Source organism: Plectrocnemia conspersa, unplaced genomic scaffold, assembly GCF_051122295.1.
Source record: "Plectrocnemia conspersa isolate PC_06_02 unplaced genomic scaffold, ASM5112229v1 ptg000005l, whole genome shotgun sequence".
Taxonomy (NCBI): Eukaryota; Metazoa; Arthropoda; class Insecta; order Trichoptera; family Polycentropodidae; genus Plectrocnemia; species Plectrocnemia conspersa.
In genome coordinates, this window is record NW_028277169.1 from 20,953,767 (window position 1) to 20,965,871 (window position 12,105).

Consider the following 12,105-nt stretch of genomic DNA (forward strand, 5'->3'; position numbering starts at 1 on the left):
CATAGTAACATCTAATACACAACAAACTGTGGAAGTACTTCGTTTGCGACTAGCAATATGGAAAAATTGAAAAGACTGACATCAAAAGAGTAATTATTAAAACTCAAATTGACCTTTACTAATGTTTTAAAAATAATATAATATTACCTAATAATAATAGATCTCACTAAATTAGAGGATAAAATATCTATTAGTTTTAAATATCATTATTTGTATGCTTGTTCTAATTTGGGATTAGGAATATATTTTGAGCAACTCAATGATTCTATATCTAGTTTAATTTTTGAATAAGCTAAATTACCTATTAAACATATAGAAAGATTTTCTAATAAGAATGAAGCACCGAAACAGGTGGTCAACATGACAGTTGGTTTATTGTCAAAGAAATGGTATTTGTTGGTTTAGGTTCAAGTGATTTTTGCATATATTTGTACATGTTTACTGACTTATTTGAAACTCATCAGACAATTACACGAGTGACGAGACAAGTTTTATTTAAACGCAACTATAAGACTTTTAAATCAATGTCAAGTAGTGTTTACCTGTTTTTATTTGATGATCACAGTTGGTTTAGTCATATTATTTTAGTACAGTTTTAATTTTATTTTATTGAGATTTTTTCCGTGTTTTACAGTCTTTCTTAGCTTTTTTGTAGAGCAGGATGTTGAAATTGAAAGAATAAAAATCATTTTAAAAATTAGAATATTAAGAAATCACCTCTGTTGCCTAAAATCAATTTAAAATAGCTAATATGACACTCCGATTATTTTAAAACAAAAAACTTCTCAAAATTTTCAGCAGTACAAATGTTTATTCATCTTCGAAGAATCTCATTGAAGATAACTCTTCAGTAACAGATGATTTGGGAAGTTACACAAATGACGAAATTGACGTAGAATCGGCTAACGAACTAATACCTTCACACAGTATAAGCAAAAAAAGGGTAAAATCTGAATTAGCAATCAAAGAAACTAAAGATGATATTCAATCGGAGACTTCGAGCCAGTCAGAATTTGCACCTAAGAATGAACCAAAGAGAAAGAAATCAAAGAAAAAAAAGAAGAAAAGCGCTGATAATTCAACCATGATAAAAAATGATAATGATGTATTGAAAACAGATTATGAGTCAGAAGAGGCATCAGAAGAAGACGGTAAAAATTATACAAAAGAAATCGAAACAATTTCATCTGCCGATGAAAAAATAAAACGACGTTCAAGTGATAAACTTAGTTTAGTTAAAGATGATGAGCAACCAAATCAATATATTTTAATTGGTATATAGATATAGCTAAGTATTAAATTCTAATTGAAATCATTAAAAGAATTCACTTTTCAGGTTTGCATATATCGAGATGTAATTTATTAAGAAATGATTTATTTTTAAATGGACCGTTTATTAATATTTATATTGTGGATACTACAACTGGTGAATGTTATAATAGTGGAAATAATCTATTGATGACAAAACATTTTGAATTTCACAAGAAGAGGTATAGTGTTACATTTAAATTCCACACTTAACTCAATTATATATTAAAAATATGTATTATTTTAGATCAATGGTTCCTCATTGGAATGAAACTATATTATTTGATAAAAAACTGATTGAAAAGCTTGACAATATAAATGAAGTAATCATATTTTTTGAAATCATCGACAAAACACCCAATTCGAAAGATCAAGCAATCGATAAATCGATAGCTTGGGCGTTTATTAAGCCAATCGGTTTTAAAAATCACTCTAATATGAACAAAAAATTGAAACTTCAATTATATACGCCTAACTATGAAGTTGCAGATGAGTCGTTTTTAAAAGTTTACGGAGGTTGGAAAACCGGTAGTCTTGCAATTTATCCGAGTGCGTTATATATTGAGATAATTTGCGTTAGATCGGATAGAATCGAAAGCGATATAAACAATATTAAGTTTAACATAATCCAAAGTTTGAATATGAAATCTAAACGAGAGGAAAATAAAATTGATCCAGTCGATAGATCGGTGAAGAATGATTTTACATTTGAAAAACGGACTTCCAGAGATCGATGCGAATTGCCAAATAAAATTTTTAAGAAAATAAAGAGTGTTTCTACGACGTTGAAGTTTAGCAAGTGCGGAAATTTCTTAGCATGTTCTATTAAAGAACAAAATAAATTTATTATTATTATCTATAAGGTGAATAATAATATGATTGTACAAAAAATTATACATTATTAAGAATGATTATTTTTTAGGTGCCCGAGTTCAATAAAGTTACAAAGTTACAACATCATCAAAATCTAATCTACGATATTTGTTGGAACGTTTCTGGAAACCATCTGCTGACTGCATCGTCAGACTGTATTGTTTACTTGTGGGACATAACTAATACGCAATCGGTGACTAAACAAAAATTTGCACACCCGGCGTTTGTGTACACGGCAAGATTTTGCAATTTTAACGAAGAAATCATAGCCACCGGTTGTTATGACAAATTAGTCAGAATCTGGGTCGTCGAATCATCTTCAAACTATGTCCTCTCCGAAGAATTAGAGGGACACACTGGAACTGTAAACTCCATATGTTTTATGGAAAACATCGAAATGTTCTTTTCTGCAGATGGCAACGGGAACATCTTTAAATGGGCGAAAGGAAAAAGCAATTGGATGAAAATATTGTAATAATACTTAATACACTCTAATACACTTTTTGTATTGAAATTAATATTTTCTGTCTCTAATATAGAAACATTACCATAGAAGAATTTAAATCAAACATTGTAAATGATTTAATCATTTTTCCCGACGGTCAAAGAATTTTGGTGATTTTAAGGAATCATACACCGTGGGCACTGAATATAGCTACAGCTACAAAATCCATTTGTTATAAAGGAGGCGATCCTATTAAGTATATTATTATTTATCTATAGCCCATAATGAGTGATATTTATATATTAATCTCTCTATTTTACAGATATCAAACGAGAGGTAATATCACACAATGCGGAACTATGGTTTTCGTAGGCAATAATGTTTGGTCAGCTTCTACAGGCGAATTGTTAGCCGTTTATAATCCTGTCGAATTCGATAATCACTGTATTATGTCGAGTGATTTTCATCCTCATTTTAATATCATCGCATTGTCTTCAGGATGCGAGAACTCTTCAGTCTTACTGTGTACTCGTAATAACGACGATCCTTCTCTGAATATAGAATATTATGCAAACGATAAATTTGTGAAAGCTCCGATCGATAACTACGCTAAGAAGACCTTCAAGATGATATCGCAAAATGTGCAAGATGATATAGCCCAAGAGAAAAATAGAAACAACGAATCTAAGCTGTGGGGCCTGATTAAGAAAATGGACGGTGTTTTATCGAGCGTAAAACATAATAGATGCAACTTCAAAAGGCAATCGAAAAACTTGACCGACGAATTAATACCGATGACAAAGTTACACATCTCAAATGAGAGAGAAAACAGTATCGTAAGTGCAGAAAGCTCCGAAAGTGATAAAATCGTAATAAAAAATTCAAACGAATTACACGCTGGGATGGTTAATAATAGTTTTAATGATGAAGATTCAGATAAGTCTGAATTATCCAATACGTATACGCTGAAAAAAGAAGAAAAACCTGATAATAAACGTTGGAATTATCGACTGAACGATGTCCAGCACGAGATCGAAGAGTCGTCGACTTTGAGCAATGCGGAATCCTTAGAAGAAGATTCCAATACTTATACCATATTTTTGAATAAATAAACGTATGAAATACTATGATAGTACTATTTGTATTTTTAATAATCATGATATGTTACATATTTTATAAATTATAATAATTATAGGTAAGTTATTAGCTTAGTATACATGAAAAATTAAATTTATTTTAATTAATAAATTGATCGACTCCAAAGTGAGTTGTGCTACTAAAAATGATTGTGAGATTTGTCATGAAAATGGTTAAGTACTTTGAGATTTGCGGCGGATGTTGAGGACTTCGCAGAACAAATATTTAAGAAACGATATGATACTCCGAATAGTGCTTATTAAAAAAATATTTACCGCATAATTTTACTACTCGCATACCCAATTATTCAGTTGTTAACAGAAATTTTACACTTTTCTCTGCATTTTAACTTAAACTGAAAATTTTAGGATGCCTTAAATCATATTTCTTACTTTGGACCATAATCCAATAGTTTTTAATTAGTGTTTTATTAATGACATGAGTTAGTATGTTTTTAAAGACAATTTAATGGCAACGAAAGAAAAATCTAATCCGATAGGATAATATATAAATGTTTATATCGAATTTAATGCAAAATAAGTCGAAAGAAAAAAATAACATTATATACTAGATTTGTTTTATATGATTTTCAGTATTTTGTATGATTCATCATTTTTAAAGCGTTTTTAACATTTTGTACTATTAAAACGTTGTTCTATTATCACATGCGTTATCTACATTCCAGTTACATTTTTGTAATTCTATCCTTTTATATTTGTCATTTATAGTCATAAGGCTGGTAATAATAATCTGCATAATAATAATAACAATATAATTTATTACACAAAGGGCATATTAAAAGCAATAAGTATCAACGACATTGTTGCTGAGAGAGTTATTGTGCCAATATTTCAAATTGTGATTTCACATTTATCGTAAATGCGCATCGTAGTTCATTTTCAGTTATTTAGAGATTATTTCTCGCTTTGATTTTTGGACCTAAGATGCACAGTAGTGACCCTCAGGGCCATTCAAGTTAAATAATCATTAATAAAATATTAGGTTGTCTATAAAGTCTGCGTTTTTAAAGTGCGGGTTAAATGAGTTAAAAAATTAAACGTGTAATACTTTAGTTAATTATATATTTTCATCTATTTCTATAATTATTCCCTATGTTAATATTTTTTTTATATAATTAAAAAATAATGTATAAATATATAAATTCTTTAACGTTTTTTGTATCCATTTTTGAAAAATATCTTTTTCCATCTAGAAACTATTTCAGGGATCTCAACAGATGATATTCGTTTGGAGCAATGTCTGGAAAATACGGTGGGTGAGAATCCTTGGAAAGAATTATTGGAACCGTCTTCCTTAATTAATAAGGGAAGGTTTTTTACGGTCTGGGTCGCTTTTAAACGAATTATTTAAGCACACTATGCGTCTGTCGTAATTTTGCCTATAATTCAATAACTCACAATGAATTATGCCCTTCATATCCCACTAAATGCACAACATTATCTTATTGTAGTGTAATCCTGTTTTCAGGGTTGAAATTCACTGTTTTTACATCGCGTGTTTAAGTAAAAGACCTACTTCTCATCTTCAGTAACAATTCGACTAAAAAATAAATCTTTCTGTTTTAGAATCAATAATTATTGACGTATTGAGATTTGTTATTCGAGGTTTTCCTCGCACAATTAATGAGATACGCATATCCTGCCAATTAACACATTTTCCAATTTTTTTAAATGTATGTGGACTGATGTAAGTTTTTGTGCTAGCTTCTGTATTGTTGATCTCGGACCTGCTTTATTATTTATCTAAGTTTTTAGAATCACATTTGCCACATACTTACTAATATTTAATACATAATCATATTTTATACTTTTTTTTTAATGTTCCTGTAATGTGGATGTCTGATCATCGAGGTTGATTTTCGAAGCATTTCCCAACATTTGACTTAACTGAGATGTTTTTTTTTCAAGGAATAATTTTCCTCTCAAATAAAGAAATGTTTTTATCAATGGAAACAATACTTAAATCGGGTGTCTAAGTTTATTGCTTAAAACATATTGTTTGCAACAAAACAATTATCAATAAAACAATACTTCAAGTTGTGCTTTTTTATGAATAAAGATTCAAATTACATTTTAACTATATAAATAGACAAAAAATGTAATATTATTTTTTTAAAAGACCTTTATCTATAAAGCAAAACTGACTTTTTTTACCTATTCAAAAACGCTAAGCAGAAGAGTAGTTTATGAAAAGTTTAAATGCTTTTCTAAAATAAATTAGTGAGTATTTTTCCGTCCTGAACGGGTTTGTAATTTTTAGAACATTTTCAATAATAACGATCGTCGGAAAAGCGACGGCTACGGTGAAAGGAAGTGCACGCGGTAGCCGTTTCCGGCGGCGTTACTCGGTCCGTGACGACACGTCGGCTCGGCCATTCTCTCGGGGCACGCTTAGCTCGTCGCTCGTCTCTCGCTCGTCGATCCGCCGCTCAGGTATTTAGTCTTTCTTTACGATCGTCGCGAACGATTTCCGACAATTTGCGCGCGGATTAGGAAGTTCGTAACACCGTTTCTGACGGTTTTTCTGGCACGAGATGCGCGGGCGGGCGGGCGTGCGTAAGGTCCTCTCGAGATACGCGAGGTGCAAGGTGCGAGGTCCTCGCTCCTCCCGAGGTTCGCGGCGACCCCTCCGACGTCTCCTACTCGTCGAGACGCAATAATTTGTCGATTTGGACGGAAATCGATAGCGCTCACCGGCAACTGCCGAGCACGTGGCCGACGAAAAGTCGGGTCGGGGCCGGAAGTTCGCCTCGCCGGTCTCGTGTGCGCCGGTTCGCGGTCCTGCCACGCTCGTCGTCGTCGCTGTGCATTTTTATTCTGATTTTTCGGTCGCGCCTCGCCGGTCGCCATATTGTCCGCCGCGTGACGTTTCGATCAGCGACATTTGACTCATCGTTCCGCAATCTCGTTTCAGACGATTCACCATGGGCAAGGAAAAGATCCACATCAACATCGTCGTCATCGGACACGTCGACTCCGGCAAGTCCACCACCACCGGTCATCTGATCTACAAATGCGGCGGCATCGACAAGCGTACCATCGAAAAGTTCGAGAAGGAGGCCCAGGAGATGGGCAAGGGCTCCTTCAAGTACGCGTGGGTGCTCGACAAGCTTAAGGCCGAGCGCGAGCGCGGTATCACCATCGACATCGCCCTGTGGAAGTTCGAAACCGCAAAGTACTACGTGACCATCATCGACGCCCCGGGACACAGGGATTTCATCAAGAACATGATCACAGGTACGTCGCAGGCCGATTGCGCCGTGCTGATTGTCGCCGCCGGTACCGGTGAATTCGAGGCCGGCATCTCCAAGAACGGTCAAACTCGCGAGCACGCCCTCCTCGCTTTCACCTTGGGAGTCAAGCAGCTCATCGTCGGAGTCAACAAGATGGACTCTACCGAGCCTCCTTTCAGCGAATCCCGCTTCGAGGAGATCAAGAAGGAAGTTTCTTCTTACATCAAGAAGATCGGCTACAACCCCGCTGCCGTTCCCTTCGTGCCCATCTCCGGATGGCACGGCGATAACATGCTCGAGCCGTCTAGCAAGATGGGATGGTTCAAGGGATGGGCCGTCGAACGCAAAGAAGGAAAGGCCGACGGCAAGTGCTTGATCGAAGCTCTCGACGCCATCCTTCCTCCGGCGCGTCCCACAGACAAGGCTCTCCGCCTTCCTCTCCAGGACGTCTACAAAATCGGAGGCATCGGAACGGTACCGGTCGGCAGAGTCGAAACCGGCGTCCTCAAGCCTGGCACCATCGTCGTGTTCGCTCCCGCTAACATCACCACTGAAGTCAAGTCCGTGGAGATGCACCACGAAGCTCTCCAGGAAGCCGTTCCCGGAGACAACGTCGGCTTCAACGTGAAGAACGTGTCCGTCAAGGAACTCCGTCGCGGCTACGTCGCCGGAGACTCGAAGAACAACCCGCCCAAGGGAGCCGCCGACTTCACCGCTCAGGTCATCGTGCTGAATCACCCCGGTCAGATCTCCAACGGATACACTCCCGTGCTCGATTGCCACACTGCTCACATCGCCTGCAAGTTCGCCGACATTCAACAAAAGGTAGACAGACGTACCGGAAAGTCCACAGAAGACAATCCCAAAGCCATCAAGTCGGGAGACGCCGCCATCGTCAACCTCGTGCCGTCCAAGCCCATGTGCGTCGAATCCTTCCAGGAGTTCCCGCCCCTCGGACGCTTCGCCGTGCGCGACATGAGGCAGACCGTGGCCGTCGGAGTCATCAAAGGAGTCAACTTCAAGGACCCCAGCTCCGGCAAGGTGACCAAAGCCGCCGAAAAGGCCGGCAAGACGAAGAAGTAGCTAGACCTAGGTGCAGTCGTCGAACTCTTCACTATGCTTATAAGACGCTTTTCTCATCGGAAAGTGTTTCGCAGGAAAAAGGCTTTACTCATTCCTTACTATATTTTTTTACTTCTCCTATGATTAATATGATCTTATTTTATTTTATGTAATTTTGATATACAGCTAAGGAGATATTTTTGTAATCGTGATATGATGAAGTGTAAATCATAGTAATAAACGAGTAGCCCTTGGTCATCTGAATTCGTTCTTTCATTTAAACTGACTCCCTTTGTTCCCTTCGCGAGAGCACGTGTCGATTTGCGGCACCTAGGTTAAGTCTGCTCAAGGCGTAACACCTAATTATGGGGCACTTGGCGAGTTGTCAAGCGAATGCTTTCTTTTGCATAACTTTCTTTCCGCTGAAATATAGACTGCCGGTGCGGCGTCTGCATAAAAAGATCGACGAACGTGCAACGTGCAATCCGGTGTTGCCAATGGCTAAATATATCGTATAACCTATGACACTAAGCATTATCTGCTAGGTGTAAGTATCGATTCGTGTGCGATGTGGCAGGGTTACCACTCAGCTATATTTTAACTTAATTGGGAGATTACTAAACTTAAAATACAATGATCAAGAAATTATAATTTATGCGAAGCGCTGTCCAGTTCATGCTCGGGCATTTTTGTTCGTTTATCTAGACATGGGGGGGGGGGGGTAACCCAATAGCGAAAAACACCCCTGAAATGTTCGCAATTGAGCTATTGCTAACGATTTTTATTACCTAACGTTGTTTTAGTAATGGCTAGAAATGTTTTTCATTGATTATTCCTCTACACAAGTACTAATATTGACTTGATCTGTCTTCGATATAGCAGTAGTGAACAGAATTCTGTTCACTACTACTTAGGATGGCCAGATTTAGGGAATACGGAACATTTTCGGCGGGAAGGTATTTTTACTTTTATAATAAAACGACACATTTTTTAAACAAAATATATTTTAATTAACCTGGTTCATTTTATTTTATTAAATTATAAAAAATTCACAACTGATATTACTATGGATATATAATATAAATATATTTTTTTCCATTGTGATAATATCGTATTTTAATCATAAAAAAAATCTTCGGACTAGAAAATGCGAACAAATGGCTACAAAATTTAAATAAATAATTGACAATGAAGAAAAATCTGTACATTTATCATTATATGGTGTTTTTATCTGCTTTGTTTAAAATTCTTCTATTTGTTTAGTAATATACTGTTTTAGATCAGAATGTTGATTCAATGGGTCATTTTCATTTATTTATATTACTAAATCAGCCATTTTTTAACTTCTTAATGGTGTTATTGATTTCATAATAATATCCAACTAAAAACTTTATATTTGTTTGAAGGTTCACTCCAGTTCCTCAAATATGCCAAGCAAGTTTCATAGCAATCTATAACTTCATCAAAAAACATTTTCTTCTGCTGAACGATTTTTTTAACTATTGGAATAGATTTAATTTTATTAAACAATTCTTTCAAGCATATGGTTTTTACTGTATATATTGAAAAGTATGAAAATACTTTAATCATTATGCTCAATTGTGTTTTTTTCCGACCAATTATTTAAGTTCCGACGACCTTTATCGAACAGTGGGACAAACTGTTAGAAAACTGGACATGTCCTGTAAATACGAGTTGTCTGACCACCCTACTATTACTGCTATTCGACAGCTCTACTTAGAATCTAAAATGGCACGTAACAATATATTAATTTTAGATATTGTTACGTGCCATTTGATTTATTGTAATTTTTGTGAAACACAAGTTGCTAGATTATTAAATAAAACTATAATATCTTTAAATTTATTGTATAAATCGATAGAATAATTCGACGCTATTTAGCACCTAGCAAGTAATCAAAACCTTTTTAATATGAAAATTGTTGATTTAGATTTGTATTATATTAAGTACATAATATGTAAATAAATTTGGAGGACCATGATGACGGGTGGTAATTAGCCACAGATTAAGCTGCTGCAGAAGTATTTTATTAAATGTTATTTGAAATACATACTTTTGAACGGTAAACGAAGCAACACCGGTCGTTGTTTACCCGTCGAAGTCCAATCAAAACAATGTGCCGCCATCATGTCAGTGTTACCAGAGTGCCGCCAAGTTTTGTTTATGATAAAACCTATACATATATAAACGGGCCCCTACATAATTAATAGGGTTATTGAATATTTCAAATATTAAAATTTTATCTGGATTTCACTTTTTAATTTAAATGTTAAGTTTGACATGTTAGATACGCAGAATTGTTAGAAGAGGTTGAAATATTTTGTTGTACTTATTATTTTCTTATATGGTAATATAAATATCGCAATAAAAGTATTGCGATATTAAGATTACCATACAAGAAAATAATAAGTACAACAAAATGTTTCATAAATAAAGATTAACCTTTTCTCTAATGTGCTAAATAAATCCGCTCGTTACTGCGCTGTGTAGTATATACATATGCAAAATGAGTGATTTCAAATCGGAATATTCGTAAATATCGCTTTAATTATTTGTAGTTGAATCAACATGTACTAATAATTTAAATTGAATGGCTGTAAAATAGAAAAAGTCGGTGGTTGAACGGCAGAAACAGACGAATATACAGCTTTAATTGGAGGCCCGAGAACTACTTGTCTTTACCCACATCAGGCCTGGTCGGTGATTCATTCTTTCGCGTGTTAAGTGATGAGAGCGAAAGAGAGATAAGAGCAGCGTCCCGCGCGCGTGCGATATTATTGCCTGGGGTTACAAAACATAATATTTTTTCACATTAATTAATAAAAAAAGTATTTTAGCGACGGGATTGTGACGCGTGGCAATTAGAAACAGATTGAGCTGCTGCAGTAATGTTTTTATTGATGATTATGGTTTTTTACATGGTTTATATAGACGGTGCGCGGATCAGTAAACCAGACCCGCAACCAGCCGTTGAGAGTCCATAAGGGTTGCCACACGAGAGAATAACCATCGCACCAGTGTTACTAGAGTGCCGCCAAGTTTTGGCCATAATAGAAATCTATATATAAATATAAATAGGACCCCATAGTACAAGTCCTGTCACGTATAAAGATCGCTGGCGATAAAGCTGCGCAGTAAGTGATTTATAGGGCTATTTGGGGGATTATCAATGCCGTCGCACCATTAGTTCGTCAGTCGGCCTTCGCTTTCGCGTCCAATCCACGTTCCGTTTGCTCCCAAAAAACAACTTGCCCTGAAAGCGTTTTATAGTAAACAAATTAAATTATTTTACTGAGAATAATTGTCAGTAATTTACATAACTCGTGAATGAAAATGTGTATTTAATGGTCACGGGGGAATGGGAAAAATTGTGTTAGAAAGTAAAAAATATAAAAGAGTACAGTAAACATGATGACAGAAATATTTGTTATTTGCGTTAATGGTGATGACTCTGGTATTGATTCAAATGAGTTCAAATGAATTCAGATAAGTGATGACAACGATGATGATGAAATGGATACTAAATACTTTCACTAACATTCGCCTCGTTTGGTTTCCATGTGATCCATAACGATCTGACGGAATGTGTAATAAGGAATGGGATAAATATATAATACTGTTAAATTATTTTGCGCAGCTTGTATATGCGCAGACCTAAACCCTCCACAGTCGTACAGCGCTCTTTTTACATGACGGGACCTGTATGTATGCGCAAAAAATATATTGAACAACATAACAAAACATTTATTATATTTATTCAACAAATTCTATAAATGAACACAGCAAAATGACAAAATAAATAAGAAAAATTTAATATAAATTATTTTTAATTATTTTTTTTCAGCAGTAATATTACATTACAGACGTTTCAAGGACGATGATAGTAATGATCTTCGTTCAAAACCATGCATTGATACGAGTATTTCTCCTTCATATTTGTAGGGACGTACTTTTAAATTTTTCCAGGGGAGAGAAGCCAAAGTTGCCCAGTCAGTCTACGTCTTTT

The 12,105-nt window shown here is 35.5% G+C and overlaps 1 protein-coding gene and 1 long non-coding RNA gene across 2 annotated transcripts; both read left to right on the top strand.

Moving 5' to 3' along the window:
- The first annotated feature begins 18 nt into the window (after nt 1–18).
- On the top strand, nt 19–3,761 carry LOC148235126 (uncharacterized). The gene is made up of 7 exons (XR_015809694.1): nt 19–89; nt 799–1,274; nt 1,337–1,490; nt 1,556–2,171; nt 2,231–2,652; nt 2,721–2,882; nt 2,949–3,761. It is a non-coding gene; the product is annotated as an uncharacterized LOC148235126 (long non-coding RNA).
- A 2,395-nt stretch (nt 3,762–6,156) lies between these two features.
- Nucleotides 6,157–8,342, top strand: LOC148235127 (elongation factor 1-alpha). The gene is made up of 2 exons (XM_088186543.1): nt 6,157–6,216; nt 6,698–8,342. Exon 2 carries the CDS (start codon nt 6,708–6,710, stop codon nt 8,097–8,099), a length of 1,392 nt encoding a protein of 463 aa, XP_088042669.1. The 5' UTR covers nt 6,157–6,216; nt 6,698–6,707; the 3' UTR covers nt 8,100–8,342.
- The last annotated feature ends 3,763 nt before the right edge of the window (nt 8,343–12,105 follow it).